Raw genomic sequence first — 26621 nt, 5'->3', positions numbered from 1 at the left:
CTCTGACCCCCTCCTATTCTTCGGACGTACTTGGTGTGAACCATGTCTTGGTACTAGTTATTCTCTATGCTTGGAATGCTCTTGTCCCGGTATCTGCGTGAATAACTCTCACAGCTCCTTCCAAGTCTTTGCTCAAATGTCACTTTGAATGTATTGGGCAGTTTTTGATATTCTACCATTTATTTCTTGTGTTTTGCTCAACACACATATTAACAGCTGGTCCAGAATTTCTTCCCTTTGCTTTTGGTCCATAAATTTCACAAACTCATTTATTATTGAGATGAATCTCTGGCTTCAGCAGAGGATAAACCAAAGCCATTTAGCATGATATGTTGATACTTCTGAATTTTTGGTGATGAAGCTATTTTTTTGATAATACCAGTTTCAGGAAATGATTAGTTTGCTTGACTTTGGTTGAAAACCCCAACTCTCAAACATTTCCAAAGCTACTCTCAAACTTAAATTAGAAAAGAGAAAGAAGCTTATTACTCCCATTGGTCAAAAGTTTAGTTAATTTCTCAGATTGATGCTATGGAGACACCCACACAATACAGGATAATTAACACTCATTCCTCATTAGAGACCTTAGACATTAGATTCAAAAAGAGTGTGGGCCTTGGATCCAACCCCCTCACCTCCCTTCAGAGACCCAGTTATGGAGAAGGAGTATTGTTGAAAAGCTCCAACTGAAGTACAGATGGAGATAAATTACCATAAGTGTGAATGCTGTAAACCTGGGAGGTTCACTGCATTTGCTATTTAGGCTTGAGTTTAAGAAATTATTACAGTAACAATTTACAATAAAAATGTTATAAGAATTTTAGTATTTCATTAAATGGTGACAATTACCCTATAAAGCTCATAGTGTTGTTATTCCTAAATAATAGCAGGACTGAGAATTGACCATTGGACTTAGCAACTTGGAGGCCATCGGTCACCTTGATGGGAGCACATTTTGGAGAGCGGGAGGCAGGGCTGGTGAGGATTAGAGAATGAGAAGAGAGAGAATTGGAGCCAGTTATACAGATAGGTCTTTTGAGGAGTTTTTTTGGCAAAGGAGGGCAGAGAAATGGATAAGTAGCTGATTGTAGAAGAAGTAGGATCAGGAAAACCTTTCAATTTTCCCCTCTTATCCTCTTTCCTTCCCTCCCTCCCTCCCTTCTTTCTCCTGATGGGAGAAATCAACATCTTTTGTATGTTCGTGGGGTTTTTTCAGTAGTTATGCTGATCCTTGTATATAATGTCAGTAGATTATTATATTAATTCAGTAGTTCAATAGCATGTGACAGATGATTGGATTAGTTTATATATAGAGGAATGAATTTAGATAGAATAACATACGGTTTATCTATAGTAGGAGGAAGGTCATCTGTGTGGCCGAGGATGCTAGCCTTGGTGGTAGGACTCTACAGACATTTTCTTTCTATTGTTCCAATTGTTTTTCAGTGAAATAGGGAGAAAAATTATCAGCTGAGAGTCAGAATTGGGGAATAGTCGATAGAAGTTTCAGGAGAGGAAGTCTGAAACCATCCTTAAGAGAATTTTAAGAGTGAATGGATTGGGAAGATAGGATATGATTGGTGGAGAACAGTAAGAGCCCATTTGAGGTTCATAATCAGAAACTTAAAATGAGGCTAGGTGATACGGTTGGCGTTTTCTAACCACATTCACCTTCCTGGGTGCTGGCATGGAGGAGGTAGAGAATAAGATTTTACCAGGATTATATTTTTGCCAAAGAATACAACAAATCAAGAGGGGGCAGAGGAACTGAGATGTATCTGACAGAGATTTTAATGCTAGTCCATGGAATTGAGGCTGGTATGGAGGGAGACAGGACTTCCTGGAGAGCAGGAAGTAGAAAGATGGTTAGAAACACAAGACCCAACTACCTGTTGTCTACAAGAAACCCACTTTAAGCAAAAAGTTGGTAATTTCTTCCAAAACTAAACATACTCTTACCACATAATCCAGCAATCATAATCCTTGGTATTAACCCAAAGGAGTAAAATACTATGTCCACACAAAAATGTGCACATGGATGTTTATAGCAGCCAGAGCTTGGAAGCAAGCAACATGCCCTTTCGTAGATGAATGGATAAATAAGCTGTGGTCCATCCAGACAGTGGAGTATTGTTCAGTGCCAAAAAGAAATGAGCCATCAAGCCACGAGAAGACATGGGGGAAACTTAAATGCATGTTGTTAAGTGAAAGAAGCCAACCAGAAAGGCTTCACGCTGTATGATTCTAAATATATGACATTCCTGAGAAGACAGACTGTGTGGACACAGTAGAGAGACCAGAGGTAGCCAGGGGTTAAGTGGGGAGGGAGGAACGAACAGGTGGAGCACAGAGGGTCTTGAGGGCAGTGGAACTGCTCTGTATGATACCGTAATGGTAGAGACGTGTCATTATACTTTTGTCCAAACCCAGGTACACACCCAAGAGTGACCCCTGATATAAGTTAGGGACTTTGTGTGATAATGGTGTGTCAGTGGAGGTTCATCAGCTGTAACCAATGTGCCACTCTTGGGGGGTGGCAGCTGGTTATGTGGGAGGCTGTGCATGTGTGGGTAGGGGGTATAGGGTAACTCTGTACCTTCTGCTCAATATTGGTGTGAACCTAAAACTGCTCTACGAATAAAGTTTATTATAAAAAAAAGGTGGTTAGATCAGTGACTTGGAGGTTAGGCCATGGGAGGGGGCAAAAGATTGAGAGTTAGGTTATTAGAAGGAGGTGGAAAGTTTGAGCAAGTAGTCAGGTAGCAGTATGAGCTATGAGATTGTGGAGAGTTTGCATTTATTGAGCATGACAGCTGTAGGGTCAAGTCGGCTTGAGGTGACCAAAGTAAGACACTAGAGATGAGGTCATTAAAATGGAGCCAAGGTGTTAAAAGGATGATCTGTGTATGTGTTTGAGTGCCAGGGATTTATGCAGCAGGGACTGAACCCAGGGAGAATTGACAGAGTGGCCCGTCAGGGAGGACTGCGCTGCTGAGGGTTAACGGGTAACGTAACCTGATGAAATGGGAGTCAAAGCTGAGCACTCTTGAGGAGGTGAGGAAGAGGAAGGGCTGAGAGAGAAGGTAAAGACTGGACAGAGAGATGCTCCTCCCCCTCCCAGGACCAGTTATGTGAGGGCTCTGGGAGCAAAACTAGCCCCCCTTGCGAGGGCTGCTGGGGAAGGGTGTCCTTGGGGAGAAAGCCTTTGCAAAGAGCGAGACAGTGATGCACCTCTAAGAGGAGGGGCGGCCACGGGGTTTTACTGAGGAGAAAGTACGACTGAGGCAGAGAAGTGGGGGAGTGGCAGGTCTCTGGAGGTGAAGGAGGGAGGCATGAGGGCGGAGCAGGGCTATGCGGAGTCCCGCGGAGAATCAGTTGTAGGTCCTGAGGGGCGCCTTGGGAGACAGATGGCGAGGACGTAAAGAGGGATTAAAACACTTAAACTGTAAGTGTTTTACACTCCCTGGCGAGGAGTCAGGGAGGCAAAGCAGGCTTAGCACAGTGTCGAGCATATAGGTAATGCTCAGCACCTTTTAGGTAAGAACGGAATTTAAAGCCACACCCTGCCTTCCAGCACTCCCTTCTGCATATCCCCCACTGTTGATGGATGACGAAACAGAATGATAAAATTTCACACACATGGCTGAGTCCTTATTAATTATAACTGGAATCACCAAAATAATTAGTGGGTGTCAGCTGCTGGGTAGGAACCTGAGCCTGGTGTTCATTATTGCAGATGAAAATTGAAAAGCTTCAATCCATGTTTCAGCTTTCATGCCTACATTTGATTGTTTCATTAACCTTCTCCATATCAGTAAGCTCATACCCTGAAGTATCATAAAAGGCTTTTAATATCTCTCAGCATCTAATCTCCACTTAGGAATGCAGGCCCAAGGAAGGGGAGTCAAGTTCAGGACATGAGTAAGATAGCCAGCATTTCTTACCTCGGCTTTCCCAGGGGCAGTTAGACAGCCCCTTGCTCTTGAGAATCTAGGGTTCTGCCCCAAAGGTGGGGTTGGGGAGGGCTGGCTCCCCGTTCTGCTGAGCTCTCAAAGGCCCACCTCTTTAACTCTGCCACTGGTCACTCCCTGCCTCACTGAGTTTGTTATTTGCTTCCTGCAGGAGGCCTATCTTTACTCTTCCCAAACTTCCTGCAGTTCCCAGTGGGGTCTCTGTCCAAGTGTTTCATGGTTTGGGAACAATGATTGTGTGTGAGCCTCAGTGATCTTAGACCTTTTCAGCGCAGGCCTGATCAGCCTTTACAAGAGAAGGATGGCTGGGTTCTTAGTGCTTGGGCTCTAGAAGCAGAGTGTCTGGGTTCAAATTGCAGCCCTGTGTCATACTGGCTGTGTGATTTTGAGTGCATAACTTAATCTCTGTGTTCTCGTCTGTATAATGGGAATGATAATGCTACTTTATAGGATTGTTGCAAGGAGTAAACTAAACGAGTAAACCCACTTCAGTCACTTGACACAATGTGACAAGTATTAGCCAATGTTATGATACCTGTGGTTTAGAGATTAGCAGAGGGCATAAACAGGGCAACTTTCTTTCACTTGGGGTGTGGGTCTTCGAGTGTCTGTTCTAACAAAGCTGACTCAGCGCTCTTTGGATTCAGTTCCACAGCTTCACCCTGCATCGGTCCTCAAAGGTGCAGGCAGCGCAGCAGGGCGGAAGCCAGAGCAAAGGCCTCACTCATTCCCAGTGCAGGTGCAGGCCTCTGGGAGCCGCGCCTGTGCCTGCAGATGGGTGCAGTGCCTTTTCTGGGCCAGGCGGTGTCAACGGTGTTCTGTTGATACTTTGGTTTTTACTGTGCGTTTTGGTTTATCTCATTGGCAGCCACTAACATTGTAACGGGCCCCTTATTCCGTCCCCATGACACCGTGAAGTCCAGAAGTAATGGATTGCTCTGCTTGTTGATTTTGTAACAAGCCCTCTCTGATGGATTTGGAGGCTTGCCTAAGGAGGATAGAGGCTGTCTTTCAAAGAAACAGAAGAGCAACTCATGTGTTTTATTTGCTAAGCTCAGCAAGTGTATTTGTGCACCCACTATGTGCCAGGTTTACAGGCCCTGCGTGGGGATACAGATCTAAATAAAACATAGTCTTTGTCCTTGAAGAACTCAAAGTCTTTCCAGGCAGAATGACAAGTAACTAGCTAAGGCCAATAAGGTGACATACTGCCTTGGAACATGCCATGCTGCTACGGCTATGGGGGACTTTCAAGAGGAGGCAGAGTATAAATTGAGACCTGAGGATGAATAAAGCTAGCAGGGACGAGGCCACCATGGGGAGGAGAGGTCACGGGGGATGGACATTCCAGGAGGAGGCACTGGCAAGTGCAGAAGCCCAGTGGGGAGGGGACAGTCACTGATGTGTGGACCAGTATGGTTACTGACTACCTTTATAACAGCATGCTTATGTGCATAGGTTGTGTATGCTCTCCAGTGTTTTCCATAATTCCTCACTATTAAGAAAACATGAATGTTTTCCTGTATCCAGAGAGGAATTTGTGTACACTCTCTGCACATCCTTTTCCAGATTAAAGATGCTGCTTTATTTCCTCTTGCTGAGCTCCCGGAAGAACCTCTCCTCAGCTTTTTGCTTTTTCTGCTGGAACCACAGGGAGCCAAGACTGGAAGGCTGGTCTGCCTGTCTGAGCCTTGCCCCATCCCCGGGAGGCTTCAGGGCTCTCTCCTCTCTCCCTAACAGCTCTCTGTTCTTGTGCTGTCCCAGCTCCCCCCGAGCCCCGTCCCCTTTATCTGTCTCTGCCTCTGCCTCTCTCTCTCCTCCCTCTCTCTCACATACATCACTCTATCAGCCTCAGGTCAGTGACAGTCAGTGAAGAACAAGGCGGGCATAACGCTGCCCTCCTGGGGCTGAGACCAGAGGGAAAGGTAGATGGCGAAGGTCCCACAGCCCCACGGTGGGGTGCGTGCTTCAGGCTCTGACTCTTGCAATCTGTCAGGCTGTGTGAGGAAACCTCATGGTTCACTTACATGGAAGCAGGCCCACCTTCCCTTTCCTTCCTGCTCTGTCCCCACATGGGGTTAACCTAAGCATGGTTGGTTGATTTCTGTACCCATCAGAAAGGGAGACAACCTGTACTTGGAAAAACTATAGAAAACTGAAAAAAGAAATTAAGGAAATACAAATAAATGGAAGCGTATACCATGTTCATGGATTGGAAGAATTAATATCATTAAAATGTCCATACTAACCAAAGCAATCTATAGATTCAGTGTAATCTCTATTAAAATACCAATGGCATGTTTTGCAAATCTTGAACAAATATTTCAAAAAATTATATGTAACCTAAAAGGACCCCAAATAGCCTCAGTGATCTTGAGAAAGAGAAACAAAGCAGGAGGGATCACAATACCTGATATCAAACTATACTATAAGGTCACAGTAATCCAAACAGTTTGGTATTGGCATAAGAGCAGACACATAGATCAGTGGAACAGAATAGAGAGCCCAGAAATAAACCCATGTCTCTGTGGTCAATTAATATTTGACAAGAGGGGCATGAGCATACACACTCGAGTAAAAATAGCCTCTTCAATAAATGGTATTGGGAAAACTGGACTGGTACATGCAAAAAAAATGAAACTTAAACCATACACCAGAGTAAACTCAAAATGGATAGAAGACTTAAATATAAGCCATGACACCATAAAAGTCTTAGAGGAGAACATAGGCAGTAAAATTTCAGATATTCTACATAGGAATATTTTTGCTGATATATCTTATAGGGCAAGGGAAATAAAGGAAAAATAAATACATGGGACTACATCAAATTAAAAAGCTTCTGGACAGGTAAAGAAACCATCATCAAAGTGAAAAGGGAACCAACTGTATGGGAGAACATGTTTGCCAATGATGTATTGGGCAAGGGTTTGATTTCCAAAATATACAAAGAACTTACCCAATTCAACACCAGGAAAATACACAATTCAATTAAAAATGGGCAAAAGACCTGAATAGACACTTCTCCAAGGAGGACATACAGATGACCTATAGACATATGAAAAGATGCTCAACGTCACTAGTCATCAGAAAGATGGCAAATTAAAACCACAATGAGATATCGCCTCAGACCATTCATTAATCAACAAAAACAGATCTGCCATGTGCTGAGCACTGTGCTTGGGCCCTGGAAAAACAATGAAGAGCAAGGCAGGCGTGGTTGCTGCTCTCCTGGAGCTGACAGACCAGTGGGAATGGGAGACAGCGAAGGTCCTAGGCAAGGCGTGATGAAGACCTTTTTGTGCAAATTAGACCTGAGTTTCTTTCCATCCAATCTCATAGTAATTCCTGGGAAAACATTTTCTTTCAAATAAACCCAGTTGGTATGAGCCTATTAGCTTAAAAGCTTGAGTGCTTTCCAGTAGTTCATCCTTATATAGATGTTCCACTCAGTTCCACATGAGCGGATTGAACCTTCTTCTGTGTTCTGGAAGCTGTGCCCAGCCCTGGAGATGCAAGGAGGAGTGAGATGTGGTCCCTGCCCACCCATGGTGGGGACAACACATAACCCAGTTGTGTGAATAGTATGTGGCAGTGCTTGTCATTCATTCAGCAAATAGTCATTGAGCGCCCACTGTGCCAGGCACTGTTCTGAATCTGCAGTATAGCCGAAGCAAAACAGAGTCCTTGCCTTTGAGGAGCTTATATTTTGCTGAGGGTGTGGGGACTGCAGATTGTTTTATATACATAGGTGGTTAGGGAGGAACTTCCTGAGGATGTGATTTTGGATAGGGAGTTGAAGCTAGTGGATGAGGGAGCTACGAGGCTTTTTACAGGGGGAGAATGGCACTGTCCGATTTGCATTGTGGTGGGCAGAAGAATGTTATGGCCTGGGTGCAGGAGCAGAGTGTGGGCTGTTGTCATCATCTGACCAGGTGCAGTGGTGCTAAGGATGCAGGGATGGAAATGGATTGGGGAAACATTAATTTTTAACACCAGCAGGAAGGAAGGGACAGAGAGACATCTAGAGCTCAATATGTGGCATGCTTGGGACATTAAACACTGGGAGGAAATTTCCTACATGTTAACATCTGATGGGTTACAGATAATTTTTCTTATACGTAAATTCTTTTTTGACATTATCAGTGTAATCACAAAACAATTTGAGTGTGCCATGATGTTTAAACCTGCCTGTCTTCCTTTGGACCAAGTTTGTGGAACTCTTAAATCTGAGTGTTGGAGAGGGGTGTCCACCCCTTGTGCTGCTGTGGCCAGGCCTACAGTCTTCTCTGCTTGATATCTGATAACTTTGTTGTTTTTTAAAAAATATTTTTTTAATTTATTTTTAGAGATGGGGGAGGGAGGGAGAAAGAGAGGGAGAGAAACATCAGTGTGTGGTTGTCTCTTGCACACCCCTACTGGGGACCTGGCCAGCAACCCAGGCACGTGTTCGACTGGGGATCGAACCAGCGACTCTTTGCTTTGTAGGCTCACACTCAATCCACTGAGCCACAGTAGCCAGGGCATGTTTTTTTAAAATATCAAATTAAAAGAAGGTTTAGAAGGGTTCAGAGCAAATGTGACCTATGCATCTTATTTGCATTAACTGTATATTGTGAAAACATTTCAGAGAAACACTAATTTAGAATTGGCCTCACCAGATAACATACTCTTCCAGAGGATTATGTCATGGTTCACCTCATTTTGGATTCAAAGTAGTAAATGTTCGTGAGACTCATTTTGAAGAATAATTATAGTGCAACATATGTATAGAAGTAATTTTTAAAATTTTGCTTGTGATTGCTGAAAATGCTAATGATAAAGAGAGACTTATAACTAGATGGCAGAGTAGCAATTAGAAAAATGTAGAGCCCTGCTAATTATAAAACAAAAACCAAAGTTACAAATCAGTACAGTAGTTCCCCTTTACGTGGGAGATAATTTCCAAGACCCCAGGGGATGCCTGAAGCCCCAGATAGTACTGAACCCTGTATGTACTCTTTTTCCTATATATACGTACCTATGATAAAGTTTAATTTGTAAATTAAACACAGTAAAAGGTTAATGAAAATAACTAATAATTAAGTAGAACAACTATAACAATATAGTATAATAAAAGTTACTTAAATGTGGTGGTTTTTTTCTCTCTCTCAAAATATCTTGTACTCACCTTTTCACTTTAAAGGAGGAACTTTACAGCTTCTCTTTGGCAAAGCGGAAGGCCGGCATCACTAGTGCTGTGCTTTGGGGCCATTATTAAGTGAAACAAGGGTTAAATGAGCACAAGCGCTGTGACACTGCAACAGCTGATCTGATGACCGAGGCGGCTACCGATTGACCGGTGGGCTGGTAGTGTATACGGTGTGGGTACGCTGGGCGAAGGGGTGATCCGCACCCCGGGGAGGACAGAGAGAAGTGTGGGATTTCATCCTGCTACTCAGAACAGTGCTCGATTTAAAATTTATGCATTATTTCTGGGATTTTCCATTTAATGTTTTTGGGCCACGGTTGGCTGTGGGTAACTGCAGAATGAGAGCCTGCACGTAAGCGGGGGCTACTGTAGTGATTTCTTAGATTGAAGGAGCAGGCCCCCTTTTCATTTTGGTGCCCGGTGCATGTGTTCGGTGCCTGGACTCATGCTCTGCTTCCTCCAAGAAGCCCCACCGCTCCTCCAGGTCAGCTTGAAGGTAACTCCAGGAGGACTTTCCTTATATCCCTGGGGAAATCACTGTTTCAGACTCTGCACCCCCATGGCATCTTATTCTTAAGGGCCAATAGCCCTATCAAAATGCTCTCTGTATTTTTGACATTTTCATGCTTAACTAATCACCTTCATCCATTTGTATATTCCAGCCATGGACATGCCACAGAACAGGACTTAATAAATTTGCATACATATACTCTGATCTAAGAATTTTATTTGTAGGAAGGTGAGGAGCAAGTAAGTGCTGGCATGTGGCTACCAGGGAATTGAGTTAGGAACAGCACGGAGTATATATACTTGGCTCTAAGAGATGCCTGTCTCGGAGCTAATGCTGACGGTTAGAGGCTCATTATGTTGTGCACAGACAACTGCGGTAACTTTTTAAAAGTCCCAGAAGACATGAGTAAAAGATGAGTAAGTGATTGCATTTAAATAAGTTTAATCAGGAAAATCAGATTCCAGGTTTTTTGTTTTGTTTTGTTTTTTGCCTTAGGCTGATTTATCCAGTGCCTGACTGAGTATCACTTAGAAGTAGGACTTAAGGACTTATACCTATTTTGTAAATAGGAGAAAAGAAGACTGAGGCTTTGACATGATTTCGTTTATCTCCACAGCCTCCGCTATTGTCTATCTGCCAGTTATTCCCAGCTTTTAACCTCCAACCCCAATCTGTATCCTAAGGGACTGGCTCAAAAATTCCACTGCCAAGTGGTCGTCTACACGACTTAAGTCTCATACACGGAAGGAAGATCACCTTTTGTTGATAGGTCATTTACCACTCTCAGTCTGTTTGCTCATCTGTAAAATGGGAACGGTAATCATTTTGTAAACCTCAGCTTAGATGTTAAATGTTTATCAAAATGCTTAATAGAAATGAGAGGCAGAAAGGGCTGGAGAAGTAGGGACTCAGTAAGAGGTTACTGGTCCAGATGCCTGGCTTTGTGAATAAGGAAGCGCTGCAGAACTGCCAGGGTTACGTGGCAGTTTGTGGGAGGCCTCGAGTCTGCTCACCCGTGGCCCTCCCTTCAGCAGTGGGAGCCTCACCTGTTAAGGCCCTATCCTAGCATTGCCTGGAAGTCCCTTTATGAAGCCATGTCACCTGTGACATAGGCCATGCCCTGTGGAGAGTGTGACCATAAGGCTCCAAGCTATTTGGTTTCCTCAAGTAATCTCTAAAATCTGATTATCATGAGAGCACTCATCAAATAGGTGAAGAAAAGATCCCAATCTCTTTAAAGTCTGGTGTCTGAATTTGTAATTTGAGAAGAGATAACATTTAGGCAAAAAACAAACAAACTAACAAAACAAAAAAAACCCTCTTTCTCCTAATTTTTTCAGCTGAATTAAAACATTTTTTCCTCTTCCTGCACATTCCCTGGAGCTCATGTCCATGTTTATGCTACAATATCAGTTTAAAGCACATAAAACATCAAGCTTCTGATGTACTGTGGGAAGGTATTGGGTGAATTTTTGGAGTACAAACCTTAAGCAAAACTAATAATCAGAGGATTGCCACCAGAAAGATTCTTGGGCCACTGTTTTCAAAGAATATGTAGGAAACACTGGAGAGAACTATTACCTAAACAGACAACACCCTGGTCTTCATCACCCAGTAGGTCAGTGACTGCAGGCTGTATTCCCAAGAATGAAAAGACATGAGCTATGCCCACCCCTCACTTCTACCCCCAGATTGAAGCAACTGTATTGTTAGTAAATGTGAAGTGTGTTGTATTTCTAGGATGTTTGTGTGTGAGAGAGAGAGAGCGAGAGAGAAGAGGTCCTTAGCATTTCAGTGTGGCCCTTCGTAATTTTCAAAGCATTTAACAACCATCAGTAATTAGCAAGCCTGCTCTGCAGCCCAGAATAACAAGTCATTATTATTAATTTCACACTGTAGGTATGAGAGGCAGAGAGATCATAATAATATGAAAGATAATCATGTTTCCAAGTATTTGGAAAGCCCTTTTCTGTTGGGGACATGATAGTATTTAGAAAGTGTTAGCCCCGATCACCCTTATGTCTCTGTAATTTTAGGGCTAAGTATACAACTTCAGTTCTTTTACTTTTCCTGGGTCTTACATCATACTGCCCCTACTGTGACCGGAGACTACACTCCCCAACTCCTGCAGACTTCCTGGGGTCGACAGAAGAGTGCGGATTGTACTATACCACCTGATCTATTTTATTGAGTTGTTGATGGATAAGTTCATGGTCTCCTGTTGTTCAGGTGGCACATGTTCAGGTAGTACACGTGCCAGGATATTCAGAGTGTTTATTGCAGTTTCTTATCCCTATGCTGTGTTTGAGTGTAGGTACTGATTACATATTTTAGAAATGGAAAAGAAAGAGAGAGACACCTCAACCATAACAAGTGAGAATTCTGAATGATGGAGTTTTGTGTTTTTTTTTTCACTTGGCATTCAAGTGTAGTTCTCTCAGTTTTCTTGATTGGTGCTAAATCAATTGGTAGAGTTGATTGGAAGTCTGCCTTGGATCCAGAAGCTGCAGTGGCATTTGCTGGCTTCCTGTAATTCATGGGCTTGAAAGGTAGCAGAATATGCCACCTCCAAATGTGCCACTTTGGTGTAAGGATCATTTTGACATGAAGGCAATTAAGAAGAAGTAGGTACAAGCAAAGCTCTCTGCCCTCCCCTTATTTGGCTAAAAGCAGGACATAAATTTGCAAGGATGTCCCCCCTCCTTCCCTTGCAACCAGTGACAGAAGTTAATCACCAGAGACAACTCTAGACGCTTATCAGCCCAGAGACAACACTAGAGGAGCTTGCATGACACGCCTGGCTAAAACTAGCTCTCATCTACCACTAGTTCCTCCAGGTATTTACTGTCCCACATTTTGATGTCTTCAGAAGCTCGAAGTCCATTTACTTTGTCTTGTTGCTTCTCTAAAACTTTATTGTCTTTTTAAGATGCTATATGAGCCCAAGTCCTCACCACCCCTTGAGTTATTCATTTCTGAGTTCTCCCATCTGTTGTGCTGTGCACATACTAATAAACTTCTATTGTTTTTTTCCTCTTTTTTTTTTTTGTTACTCTCTCTTTTGCCTATCTAGTTTATAGGGCAATAGTCTGGGAACCTAGGAGGATAGAGGGAAATTTTTTTCCTCCCTTACAGCCTAATGGGGGGGGGGGCGGGGAGAACCATGACTTTTTACCATTATGCAGCCTAAAAACCAAACACTAAAATAATCCGAAGCTATGAACTCAGACGGGTGGAGGGAAAATCATTTTACCCTCCCCACACGGACCTGTCCGTATTTTCCTGGCTAAGGGCTCAGGCACCCTTTTTCATGTGGCCCTTTCTTAGTCCCTGGGGATGACCCTCCCTCTATACTGGGCCACAAGGGTTGTATGGGACTCAGTGAATTGTCAGATATTTAGTTTTATTGATTTATTTATATGTGTAGGGACTCTTGACTTGTCAGAATGGCATAAAGATTATTTTAAGCCAGAAACATATGAAGAAACAGCAGCTAAACTTCTTTTACTTTTTTAAAAATTTTATAGCAGAGCCTCTTAAAAATACAGCCACCATAAATGTGCTGGGGCGTGGGCGGGTGTTCTATTTAGCCAGGAGACTGACTGCCCACCCCCAGATGAGACAAACACCACAAATGCTCCTGCCTTCCCTTGTTTCCCTAGAAGTCTGTGTGTCTCCTCAAAGTCCTCTTTTTCCTTAGAAACCCTTTCCTTCCCTCCCGTGGTGCATAAGCCCCTGTCTTTACTGTTCAGGTAGCCACCTCTCTGAGGTACTTCTCTATGCATAGGAATAAACTGTCTTTTCTCTGTCTCTGGTTAATCACCACCCTGCAACCAGCCACTGCATCCTAAGGTGGTAGAGGAACAGTTTTCCTCCAAACACACAGCACTGAAAATTTCCAGGCACTGTTACGTATAAAGTGTTGACATCACATGGGGGAAATGCCAGAGTTACAATATTTAATGAGAAAACCAGGATTCCAAATTGTTTATACAATGCTGTCACCATCACACAGAACAAACAAATCTGTGCACAGAAAAAAAAAGTGCACCCCTGTACTTGGTAATAGGTCATAAAACAAAGTCTTAGGAGTACAACTGTGGGGGAATGGGTAGAAGACTAGCCCTATAAAGGGCACCAGGATGGAATAAAAGTCCAGAAGCAGAAGCATGTATTTGGAATTGGTGTGTGATAGAGACAGCATCACAGATTAGTGGGGGAAAGTTGGATTATCTGATAACAGTGCTGGGAAACTAACTCCTGGAGAAAAGCAGAGTCTGACACAGACTCACCCTGCATACAGAACGACGCTCCAGTGGGGTTAAAAAGACTGAGAAGGACAAGAACCATATGATTTCACTCATGATGGGATACAAAACTGAGAGCAGCAAACAAAAAAACTCATGTAATAGACAACGGGGGCGGGGGAGTGTGGTGAGGTGAGGTTGAAGAGGGAGAGGGTGTCACTTATACGGGGACAGGAGACTTGACCTAGGTTAGAGAGCACACAGTAGAGTCTATAGATGATGTATCATAGAATTGTACACTGGAAACTTAGATAATCTTATTAATTAGTGTCACCCCAATAAATTGAATAAAATAAAAAAAAGTAAATGGTAGACCTCTGAAGGCAATGGAAGAAAAAAATAGGTCTAATGTAGGAGAATATCTTTGTGACCTTGAGTGGGGGGATTTCTTAATAAGACTGAACGCACAAATCTTTAAAAAAAAAATAAGGGTTTTTGTCCAATAAACTGTGTCACAGACAAATTTCACAGAGAAGTGATAACTGGGAGAAGGTATTTGCAATACCTGAAGTAGACAGGAACTAGTATTTAGAATATAAGAGGAACTCCTGAACAAAAATGTAAAAATACCCCCAATCAGAAAGCCTGTTAAAAAGTGGATAAAGGAATGATAGAAAGAGGCAAGGCGCACGAAAGAGAAACCCATGTGGCTGAACAATATATGAAGCACTCAGCTTCATTAGCAACTAAAGCAATGCAAATTAAACCGCTCTCACATCCCTCATTCTGGCAGGCGTTAGAAAGCAGGATAATACCCAGAGCTGGCAGCACACGGCAAACCACAGCCTCAAGGGCGGTCCTTCTGGGGAGCAGTCAGGACGCGAGTGTGGGCAGACCTCACTGGGTCTGTCACACAAAGATGCTAAACGAGGGTAGTAAGCAGGTACAGGATGTTCTTTGCAGCATTGAGTGTGGTGACAAGAAACGAGAGGCAGTTTAGGTGTCTGTCACTACAGGAATGCCAAAGTGAAAGGCTGCTGGGACAGATGAGGGAACACCAGACAGCCAGCAGGAGCGGCGGGCCAGGTTTACGGACAGCAGTATGGGAGACTGTAGCAAACTCGGTGAGTGAAAGAGTAGGAAAGGTAATGATTTTATGGTATGATCTTTTTTATGTAATTTGTAAACACACAAATCAACAATGTAGTTTTCCATAGTCTCTGTTAGCATATAAGCTCAATGAGGCAGAAATGACAGGGTTTTGATGGTCCCTAAGTGTTCCCAACCTCCGGAGCTTTTCACATAGCACGTGCAAAAGACATATTTCTTGAATAAATACATGTAGGCCTATGTACACACATTATACACGTGTGTGTATCTTGGAGGGAGGGAGAATGAGGATAAAGTACCAAGGGATAAAGATACGATCATGTTCCATCAGCTGAGTTATAGAATTAATGCCAAATTTTGCCCCTGGGGGCAGGGGGAGCACTAGGAGGAAAGTAAGCATTTGCATTGTTCTTATAAGGTGGGATTAATGCTGAGCTTTCTGTCCCCTCTGCTTTTCTATATTTTCTAAAGATTCTACAATCAGTGTGGTTTTTTTTCAGTATCCCCAAACCCAGCACTTGAAAATGTTTTCCTCATGTGTGGGAGGGCAGTCCCCCAATACCACGTTTCCCCCATTCCTTCGGTCAGCCACCTCCCACCTCTTGCCCTCCCTGCCCTCCCAGCCACCACACGCACATGCTTATCCACGGCTCCGGCGTCTCTGTCTCCACTCATGCTTTGGTCAGTAGAAACCATCAGCATTTTCTTCAGACTGACTCCTGGTTTCAGGACTGTCTGTGGCTTCCCAGAATAACGGACTTTTGGCCTTCTATCCTGCCCTGCTGGGAGGTTGGCCTGGATTCCTGGTCTCCTCTCTCCCCAGTTCATCTCAGCTTGGTGCTATCCCATTATATTGGGTTGAATAGTGTCTCCTCAAAATTCACCTCCCTCCTTGGACTTCAGTATGGTATCTTATTTGGAAATAGTGTGTTGCAAGTATAATTAGTTAAGACAAAGTCCTACTGGAGTACAGTGGGCCCTTAACCCAAAGTGGTCTTTATAACAATGTCCTTAGAAGAAGAGAATAAGAGACACAGAAACACACAGGGAGATCACTGTGTGACAGCAGAGGCAGAGATGGAGTGATGTGTCTATAGTCAGGGGTCACCACAGCAGCCAGAAGAGGCAAGGAAGGATCCTTCCCTCGAGCTTTCGGAGAGAGTGTGGCCCTGGTGATGCCTTGATTTTGGACCTCTGGCCTCCAGGACAGTGAGAGAATAAGTTTCTATTCCAAAGCTCTGGAGGCAGAAGAAGGAGAGCCCTTCATGCCCTTATTTATGCTAAAATCAGCTCCAGGTGAGTAAAACTTAGTTCAGCAATTTTCCTCTACTTTAATGAAAAATTTAACTTGATTCATGCAGCCAACGGAGGGGGAAAGATGTCCTCAGGATCTGGAAAATGTAGTAGAAAGGTCAGAATCCAATGGAACCCTTTTTATTCTGAGTTATCACTTGTGAACCCCCTCCCAGTCCCTCTGTGCCAGCAGAGCTTTGCAATGAACCGTTTGCCCGGACCTAGGGAGGGAGTTTATCTTCCTCCAAGGGACCTTTCTGACTGCTGTCCCTGTGGTGGTGAGGAATCACCCGCTGGCTGAGATGTGCTCGTCCTTCTGCACCCACGTGCCACTCCTGGGTGGACCTCCTCTTCCTGCTACTTGTCCAGCTCCTTTCAGTCCACCCCTCACTGCATTTTCTATAGTAGGTAGAGTGGATTTTTCCAAACTGTGGAGTTGTCACTCCTTCACCTGCTGAAACCTTCCAGTGGCTTCCATTCACCCCCAAATGAACTCTAGCTTGTTACCAGAGCTGCCAATGGTAAAGTCATGGCTGGGGTGTTCTGTCACCTGCCACCTCTCCCTTTTACTCCCTGCCATAAGGAGCTGCTCAGGATTCTCTAACAGGCCTCTCTTTGCTGTTCTGCACTGGGCTATTTCATGTGTCGCTTCTATGCTTAGAACCATCTTTCCCATTCCATGCTGTTTGTTTCTCTTTCCCATACTCTCAGGTTTTCTTTAAGCACTGTTTCTTCTGAGACATCCTTAAACACGTGTGTGTATGTGCTCGCACGTGTGTGTACCCACATACAATCAGCTGTCCCACTAAGTTAGCTCTTTCAAAATTGCCCTTTTACTGCTTAGCATGATTTGTAAAGCTATATTTATTTGTGTGATTCTATGAAGAATGCCTATCTTTTCCACTAGTCTAGAAGGTCCACAGGGCAGGAACCTGATTTTGTTCATCACTTCATCCCGGTACCCAACCCGGAGCCTGGCTCATACTAGTAGCTTCATAATGCCAAGTGATGAATTACCAGGAACAAGGGTGCATCCAGTTCTGGTGTTCTGCGAGTCTACAGACCCCACACTCCCATTCCACCCTCCTGATATGTTTTCCACAATTAACCTGCATGTGATTTTGCTAGTAAAACACATGCTTCCATGTTCTTGGTGTGTGCAGCATCCTTGATTAATGTCACCCTGTTAAGAGTCATTTGTATAGTATTGTAACTTTTTTCAGTGAAAAATTCTGCATTTTCATAATTTCCATTTAATTTGTGCTACCTCTTATTGACTAATATTCTCTAAGAACTGTCTGCATTTTCTGTGTGTCTCTGATATTTCAGCCTGATAGTTGCACTTGTATAGGACATTTTTTTCCTCATTTTTTTGTGTGCATAGTGATGAATCTTTTCCATGGAGATATTTTTAAGAAGTAACCCCTGTCTGTACATTGCAGGAGCTGTGCCTGCCTCTCTCCTCCTGCCCTTATTGCTCCCCCGTCTTCCCTGCCTGTGCTGCTTCCTTTCACGGTGGTGGTTCAGCAGCGCCCCAGGCTCCCTCAGTGCCCATGGTCTGCATTTTTCCAATTGCAAAATATTCCTTTGCCTGTTTTTAACCATGGAGCTCATGTGCACAGCCCCTACTGTCTCCTGTTCTAGAAAGATCTCTTGGTAGGGAGGGAGGGAAGCTTAGCAAAATCAGGAAGACCTTTTAAATGGAGGAAATTCTGAAACTGAATTTGTGCTTATTGGGAAGAAGAGTTGTGGCACTGAAAATCCAGTGGATTTGGGGGAACAAAAAGGTATCCCCACTGAGCTCTTTGGGGGGAGGGTCAGATTCTCTGCATAGAGTTTTATATTCCTCATCTCATTTTATCCTCCTCATCACCCTGGGAGGTTATTACTCATTAATTCGCTCACCAACTAGCTTATTTATGGAGCTAATATTAGGTACTGAGTACCTATGTGCCAGGACTTTCTTGAGGTCAAATGGGATGAGACATAGAAAGCTCTTGACAACTGCGTGAATCGTGATGTCATTTGTAGAGATGCGGACAAGGGCAGGAGTTTGGGTGGGGAAAACAAGCATTCTGTTTTGGACATCTCACAATTCTTAATATCTTCCCTCTTCCCCCTTTTTCAGATAAGGAAACTAACTTCCACTAGGTGCCCAAGATTTGGTTGCTGGGAGACGGCTCTGGGACTGGAACCCAGGTCAGTCTGATTCCAGAGCCAGGATTTCTGCTTTCTGCTCCAAAGCCTTGAGGAAGTGAAGCATGGCTGCCCTGGGTGCTCACCAGAGCCTGTCCACTGCCCTTGTCCTCTGCGAGCAAAGTGGCCTCCTTTATGCCAACTAAATACCTGTCACCCAGTGTACACTGTTTCCCTGTGTTTTAGAGGCTGATACTCTTGGCATAAACCCCAGAAAAGGAAAATCATTGAATTTTAGGGACTAGTTGTGACCCAATGACAACTTGTCATTAAAGGACACGTTAATTAGTTTTTCCCTCTTATGATTCATTAATGAATGTCCTTCAGACACTTAGGTAGAAAACTACAAAAAGACAAAGCTAACATGGGCGGAGGTCACCTCTGTTCCTTCTCCTGAGATAAACCAGTCCCTAGTCTTACTCTCAGATATGAAAGCTGGTGGCCCTGGCCCCAGTGTGGACCTGCTGACTGTCCTGCGTGCTCCGACAGCCCCTTACCTGTGCGTGCTTAGTGGGGGCTGCCCGACCAAAGCTCACCCCCTGACCTCTGGGAGTTTTCTCTTTTCTGCTCCTGGCCTGCATCGCCAGGCAGTCCCGCAGAGGGCGTGCGTGGCCCAGTCTCTAGAGCCCTGAATGCACTGGGGAGGATATACAAGTGAGTGCTTTGAGGAGTTTTCTGCCACAGTCTCTTTAAAAAACAGCTTGCTTTTAGGACCTGCAGCCTTTACAGCTCAAAATTTTTTTCCCGATGGAAACGAAAACAATTTTCAAGTCATCTCGTTCATGTTAAGCAGGCATTTGTTTATACTAGCAGCCAAGCTTACACACTTCAAAGAAATATCTTTTCCCAGGTTGTTGGGCTATGCAGTTTAAAAATCCTAAAGATATTCAAAGCATGCAAGGAACAGGTGCAAACATAGATTCCACTGGAGGCAATGGACTTACTCAGCCTTTGGCAGTGCCTCCGGCACAGGGTGGGCCTGTCCCCAGCAGGCTGGAGTTCACGCATGCTCCGAGCTCCCTGCCACAGTGCAGAGTTCCTCCTCCTCAGCCTCCCCTCCTCTTCCCTTTCCCATTTTGATAAGTTTGCAAGCAGATTACAAACTGTCATCTCAACATCTTTACCTTCCACAGTGACATCTCACTAGAGATCATAGCAGGTGGCAAATTGTTCTGATTTATGATTATTTGCATTTTTAATTTGTGCTATTTTAGGCCCACAGAGTTTTTTTTATGGGTGTTAAAATGGCAACACAAACATCAATACATAATTCATTATCTACTTTTCATAATACATGTGGTTAGCAACTCATTGATGAATCCGTCAACACTTTCAGCAAGATGAAGGTGCAGCTCTAGCGCCCTTGCTCCTCCCCTTCCCCTCTGTGCGCCATGCGAACAAACTGCAGCAGCCTGCCTGCTGCTATCTTGTCAATGGGAAATGCTTTCTCAGTTGCAGCTTTGTTCTTATTCAAAATGACCACATCTTAACTAAGGTAAAGTGTGTGGGCTTCCACAATTCTCTGACTTGGGAACATGGTACTTTTCAATAAGAGCAAAAGGGATACCTGCAGTCTCCATCCTGCTTTGTCCTTCCTTTCAAAGCCCCAAACCTCACGCTACAGTATTCTCTTGTCCTTTCCTTTCCCACTGCCACCGCCCCCCCCAAAAAAGCCTCCTGCTAGGCATGGCTGTTGGCATAACTCTAAATTGGAAGAAGCTATAATACCTATGATCCTTTGAAACAACAGCTACATGGCTAAGCAACACACACAGGCAGAATGCCTGGAATCTGACTGGGAAGACATCGGCAAAATGAAGGGGACCCTGAGCGATTTTATCAGAAAGATGACCAGTAAAAAAAACTAAGCAGACTTTCAAGAGAAATGTACAGACCTTATTATGTTCTTGGTGGCAGAAGCCGTAACTCAGACGAGATAGACAAACCCCTTAAGCATGCTACTCCAGGCGCCACTACCCAGAGAGAGGCCTCTCCCTCAGTGAAGTGCCTGGGACAGTCCGTCCCCTTCTCTGCCTCCCACTGCGGAGAGAGGGCAGTCAGCCAAAATGTCATCTGTGGGCAGTGCTCCCAGACCCCACCTGGTAGGCACCGTGGGCAGGACCAAGAAGACACACTCGGCACTCAGGAGTTGAGTGGTCACTGGCACTGTACAGTGCAGCCAGTGGTAGGTCCTTAGCTGTTTAATGTGGGCTGTTCTATCCCTTCAACCACCTTGTAACCTTGAGGGCGTCCCCATTTTACCATGTCCATCAGATATTGCTATTAAATCCATACATGCAGGACGAGTTTAACCCATAAATAAAAGTAATCACTTGCTTCATTTGTTGAAATGATAATCCTTTTAGGATTTTCTTCATTTCCTTTATTAAGTATTTATGGAATGCTGAATAGATTTCTGGGCACCATTCAAGATACTAGGAAGTCCTCAGTGGCCACGTTGAGCTTTAACATTTTTCTAAACGCAGGAAGATTAGAAAATCCTTGAACAGAACTATAAAATTTCCATACTACAGGTAATGGTTTTCCAGCAGGCACCTAACTCCTGCCACAATTTACTGCAGACCATGAAATTAGCTGCACTTCTTGCTAATGACTAGACTCTATTCTGCTGGTAATTTAAACCGACTCTAAACACAGTAGCCTTGGTGACTGAATCCAGGTTTTTATGCTAATGTCCATCAGGAAGAGTCACTCCCAGAATGAATGTCTTAGAGGATCTGGAGGATGACATGGGACATCTGCATGGAGAACCTGATAGTTTTTTTATTCAGTTGATGGCACTGAGTCATCTCTATAATCCATGGCTACAATCAGTAGTATGTTGTTCTTTTAAAGAAGAACAGACTCCTAAAGAGTGCATTTCAGAACATGTGCATTTTACTCCTTGTTCTTTTGTTACAATTTGACTCCCTTCTTGCTAGCTGCTCTATTCTCTGAGAAGATTTATAATGTCAGGAATGCACATGCAAGTATAGTTGAATAAGTAATAAAGTTTTAAAGGAGCGCTTATGTTAATTTATAATGCACCCTTTCTTGACAATCTGAAAGACATTATTTCAAACAAAGGTAACTAGGGGGATGTTAATGGCCAATGAATGTGTATTTATGTGAACTTCTATCTGCCTGAATCACTAAAAAGGATTTGTCATCATGTTAGTAGTATTCTTAATTGTCAATAATTTTCATAATTTACTTTTTAAATCAAAATATCATAGTAAATGCTTTTAGCAGATTTCCAATTTTAGGTGTCATATATACTAAAATACTCCAGACTTTGGGTTTTAGTAAAAGGAAACACATGGCCTAGATGTAATTCCAAATGTAAGTCTAGCTTCATTTTATTTAGTAAGGCTGGCATGCTCCCAGATTTCAAATAAATAGAGAATTGTGCCATTATCCAGATAACCTGATTCAGAAAAACATTTTTTTCCCTCGAATTGTGTTTTTCTTGGCCAGAAATATCTAAATTAATTGGCTTAGCCAGTATTTTTTTTCCCATAACTTATATGCAGATTCAGTCTGAAGCCCAGGCTACAGCAAAATTCCACCAAGTTTCCTTGGGACATCATCAGCCTTAGTGCTGGTAGGTGGCGTTTACTGGATATAAACAAAGAAACTAGAGACAACAGCTACGTTTCTTGTGAGCTTCTTCCAGTAATCTCTACATTTGCTTCTACCGGTTTTGCTAGATGAAGCTATGAACAAGGCAGGATTTAGGCAAGTGTCTCCAATTCAGTAGATGGGCACAGATGGATTAAAATTAGTTACTAGTGTTCTTTATCTCTTCACAGTTTTCGGTGCCCTATGGCCTGACTTTTCTGTCCCTGGCTGTGGGGTGATCCCATCCCTACAGAGAAGCTTCCGTGGTTGCATGCAAGCACGGCTATTGTCCCCCTCTTTTGTTGTAGTGCCTCACACTCTACATCAGAGGTGGCCAACCCTTTGGCGTCTCTGGGCCACACTGGAGGAAGAAGACTTGTCTTGGGTCACACAAACGAAAACTGATGAGCAAAAAAAGTCTGTGTGTAATTTTCATGGTATCCACCACCACAGATAAGCAAAAAAGTTCTCACATAATAATCCTAATTATGCAGTGGCCCTCTCAATAATCTTTTAAAATCATCCAGCAGGTCCCAACTTTGTGATCGCCAATATAGAAAATGTACATATTTAAGTAATAAAACTTAGCAATAAAACTATGTAATGTTTTAAGTAAATTTATGATTTTGTGTTGGGCTATGTTCATAGCCATCCTGGGCTGTACGTGGCCTGTGGGCCGTGGGTTGGACACCCCTGCTAAATCCTTGAACTCATCTTGCCTACCCAGTCAAGTAAATTTCCCAAACTCCAGCTTCCATCCTTTTAGTCTCCTAATCACAAACTGTGTGTGGCTCTCCATTTCCTACAAGATAACATCCCAGGTGCCCAGCCTGACACAGGGCCCTCTGATGTCTGCCTCCAGCACGTCTCCTCAGTGTTTCTCCGGTGCACCTGTGCAGGAAGTCTAGTCACACGGAGCTTCTCAGCAGCCCCCTGCCTGCTGGGGGCCATACGAGACCTTACCCTCGCCCTCACCTGCCTCCTCCGAATGCCCACCTTTCTTCCCACTGATGCAGTTCCTCCTGCTCAGCCACACCAGCCTAGTTCTCTTTCCTTCTTTGAGATCTCCCTGAGTGATGAGGTCCCTTGCTATGGGTTGGTACCCATCTTTAGCCATCTAATTGTGCCCCATGTCGGGGCAGCTCTTGCACTGGCCTCTTGTTTGGGCAATGAACTTTTCTCCTGCAGGTGACATCTCTTCCCAGGTCCATGTCAGCCCTGCCTGTGACCCCTTTTTAATATGCTCCATAGCATCATAGTCTCCAGTTGAAAGGCAGGAGGAGAAATTATGAGCCCAGTTGTAGATTCTGCTCTTCCAGCCACACCTTCTACAGTGGAGAATTCACTTACCATTCAGATAAAGACAGATGAGACTCTGAGAAGCCCAGTGCATGAAAAGGGCCTGTGACCTGCAATTTCCCATAATGGCTAAGAGCTGGTTCTGATGTCCTAGTGCCTAGATTAGGATGATGGCTTTGCTACTACTGGCTGTATGGTATCTCTCCACCTCTGTGCCCTCATATAAAATGAGGGTAATAACGGTATCCTTATCAATGGTTGTTGAGATTAAACAACATCATATTAAGGTAGGTAGTCTTTGGCACACAGTGAGTACTCGCTGAATGTTTTTTTAAATATTATTGAACACTGTCAAAAAGAATTAGGTCCCAGTGTTCTCTTTCAGAGTGAATGTCAGTTAACAGGAAAATCACAGGCCCACTATTTGGATAAAGGACTTGGGAGATGGGTTTCCATCCCCTGGGCTAGCCTGGTAGGTCCAGGTGTTATCAGGGCGGTTGAATTACAGGGCTTTGCCCAGGTACTGGGGTGACAAGCCAAAATCGACAGTTTTATTTTCATGTACCTTCTCCTTAGCCCATTTGACAGGACAGCAGCGATTGCTTGCTGAATTGAGAGAGGCTTCAGCCAAGACTTTTTAGCATTAGATAGGAGACTGAATCTAGGATCAGCACAGTCCAGGATGGGATGGAGATGTGAAGCAGACAAATCAAAGCCATGCAGGTGAGACGGTAAGACCAAGAGCTGCACTAGGAGACCACTGCAGGATTTCTAGATACCCCTGAGCTCCCTGGGTGTAGGGCTGAGGCGCTCACACCAGAACCACAGGGTGAGCCTGCCTGCATGCAGCTGGCCTTTTACTGCATGGATTTGTGGGAGCCATCTCTTCACCACATTCATGTGTTTTCAAATATTCCACCTGATGTGTGGCTTTTCTTTTTCAGGCCTACACCTGACACAGGTTGAAGATGCCCTTCCTCTCTGTGAGCCCAAAAGACAAGATCCCGAGACCGTCACCCTGTGTTACACCGGAAGACAACCTGTTTGGCTACTAGACACACCTGGAAGTGCCCACTGCGCAAGCTGCCTGCAGGGTGGTGAGTGGTGAATTACCTTGAATTCAGTCTCAATGTTGGCTAGTCTGGCTAACTCATTGCTTAGCTCCAGTGCGGTGAGGACAGGGTCTTCGCTGGACAAGGACAAGTAGGCGGCACTCGCCAGTCCCTTGTAGGCATTCATGCGGGAGCGCGAGTGGCTGAAGGAGTCCTTCCGCTGCTTCTCGGTGCACTCGTTGCACTTGCAGAAGTAGTCATGGGGCCGCTCAATGCGGGCGCCCTTCAGCAGGAGGATGTGCACGATCTCATACTCCTGGCAGTGTGCAGCCAGGATGATGGGCGTGATGTCATGGGAGAAGCGCGTGCCATCCTCATCGTAGGCGTAGAAGTCGTCATCGCGGAGCTCCTGCTCCAGCGGGCTGAGCGTCAGGCGCTGGCCTTGTGCGAAGGCCGGGTGGTTGAGGATGGCCTCCACGATGCGCACGTAGCCCTTGCTGATGGCCAGCAGCAGCGCGTCCCCCACCCGGGCCAGGTTCTCCTTCTTGAGCAGCAGCTCTGTGACCTCCAAGTGCTCGTTGCCCACGGCCAGCTGCAGTGCGTTCTGCCCCATGTAGTCCACACAGTTGAAGTTGAGGGTCTTGGACTCCTCCAGCATTTTCCTGACCACCGGGATGTTGCCATACTCAGCCGAGTCCAGGAAGCGCTCCTCCTCGGGTGTCAGGCTGGTGCCCTTCTCATTGAACATGTAGGCAGGACCCCGGATGGCCTGGCGGCGGCCCTTCTCCCTCAGTGTCGTGTGCCGGCGCTGCATGTTTTTGAAGGTGCTGCTCCCCAGCCTGTGGGGCAACAAGACAAAGATGCTCATTACTCTCCCACAGGCCTGCAGGTTTTCCTGGGGCACAGCGAGCAAACATTGTTGAGATCCAAAAGAATGTTATGATTGGAATCTTAGGAGAAATTATGAAACCTTATTAGAAATCATTGATTACTGAGGTTAAGACGGATTGGATAACCTGAGCTATTCTTATTCAAGTGGAAGTATTAGTTAGCCAGCATCTACACTACTCAGGGAGAGGAGTGGTAGCCAAGCTGGAATGGGGGTTTAGGTGGAGTGTCATGGGAGGTGGAGGCGGTGGGTGTGGGGTACTGATGTGGTTGACAGGCCAAGGGCTGTCCGTTTCATTTCCATTTGTGCGAAGTTGAGCATGTCACTTAACTTCTCAGAGCTTTTAGTACACCACTTCTCTGCACTTTTACCTGTACAATGTGATTAATATTTTGTGTGCCATGGGATCCACAGGGGGATTAAATGAGGTAACATGCATGTGGAAAGTATTCAATCAATGCCGGCTTGTTCTGTCCCCTCCTGCCTGTTAGTAAGCCCAGTTCTCCAAGGGCTGTGCCGTGGACATGGCCACCACGGACACTGCTGCCCTCGGTTCAGTTATGTTGTTCCCAGCAACAGAACCGTAGCAACATGTGAGCCAGCTGCACACCACTGCTTCCGCGTTCAGCGCTGTCCTGTGTGAGGGCTGTGCTTGCTTTCTGGCCCCTGTAAGCCTGAGCGTGCACTGAAGGGCAGGAGGGCGGGTAGTAGCGGGGAGAATTATTCCATTTACTCATGGCCTCACAGCAGCCCTCCTGGAAAACCTTAGCCGCGACCTCTTAGGAGCAAACCTGGGTTTTTACGTGGGTGGAGGTCAGGTCAAGTTATATGCTGGGTTCATTTTAATGTGTTCTTTCCCATTGTAGCATAGTGTAGAGGTTAATACTAATACTGTTAGTAATAGTAGTTAACAGCTATTAATCACCTATTATGTGCCAGGAGCTATATTAAGATGTTAATATACTTCACATGTATTGCTTGTATAATTCTTGTGTCAACCCTATGGGTATATAGTATTATTTTCTTTATCTCAGATGAAGATTCTTAGACAGGTGGGGCTGGGAGACAGGCTTGGAAGTCAGAAGGTCTGGAATCAGAATCCTGGCTCCACCTTTTCCAGCCTTGTGACTTTGGACAAGTTACCTAATATTTAATTTGCCATGGTTTTAAAGTGGCAGACTGGAGAGAATAACAGTTACAGTATACTTTGAGCTTGAACTAGATACTTCATCTCCAACTAGTCT

General features: G+C 44.5%; 1 protein-coding gene across 1 annotated transcript in view; it reads right to left on the bottom strand.

Annotated features, from left to right (window-relative positions):
• Positions 1–25356, bottom strand: part of TRPC7 (transient receptor potential cation channel subfamily C member 7) — a 114717-nt gene extending 89361 nt beyond the window's left edge. The window contains exon 1 of the mRNA XM_054567857.1: positions 24550–25356. Coding sequence (XP_054423832.1) covers positions 24550–25356 — 807 coding nt within the window. The remainder of the gene's footprint in view (positions 1–24549) is intronic.
• Between the last annotated feature and the right edge of the window lie 1265 nt (positions 25357–26621).

The sequence above is a fragment of the Pteronotus mesoamericanus genome, unplaced genomic scaffold, assembly GCF_021234165.1.
Source record: "Pteronotus mesoamericanus isolate MK-2021 breed Mesoamerican mustached bat unplaced genomic scaffold, CSHL_Meso_final contig_2, whole genome shotgun sequence".
NCBI lineage: Eukaryota > Metazoa > Chordata > Mammalia > Chiroptera > Mormoopidae > Pteronotus > Pteronotus mesoamericanus.
This window is presented reverse-complemented; position numbering and strand designations above follow the sequence as displayed.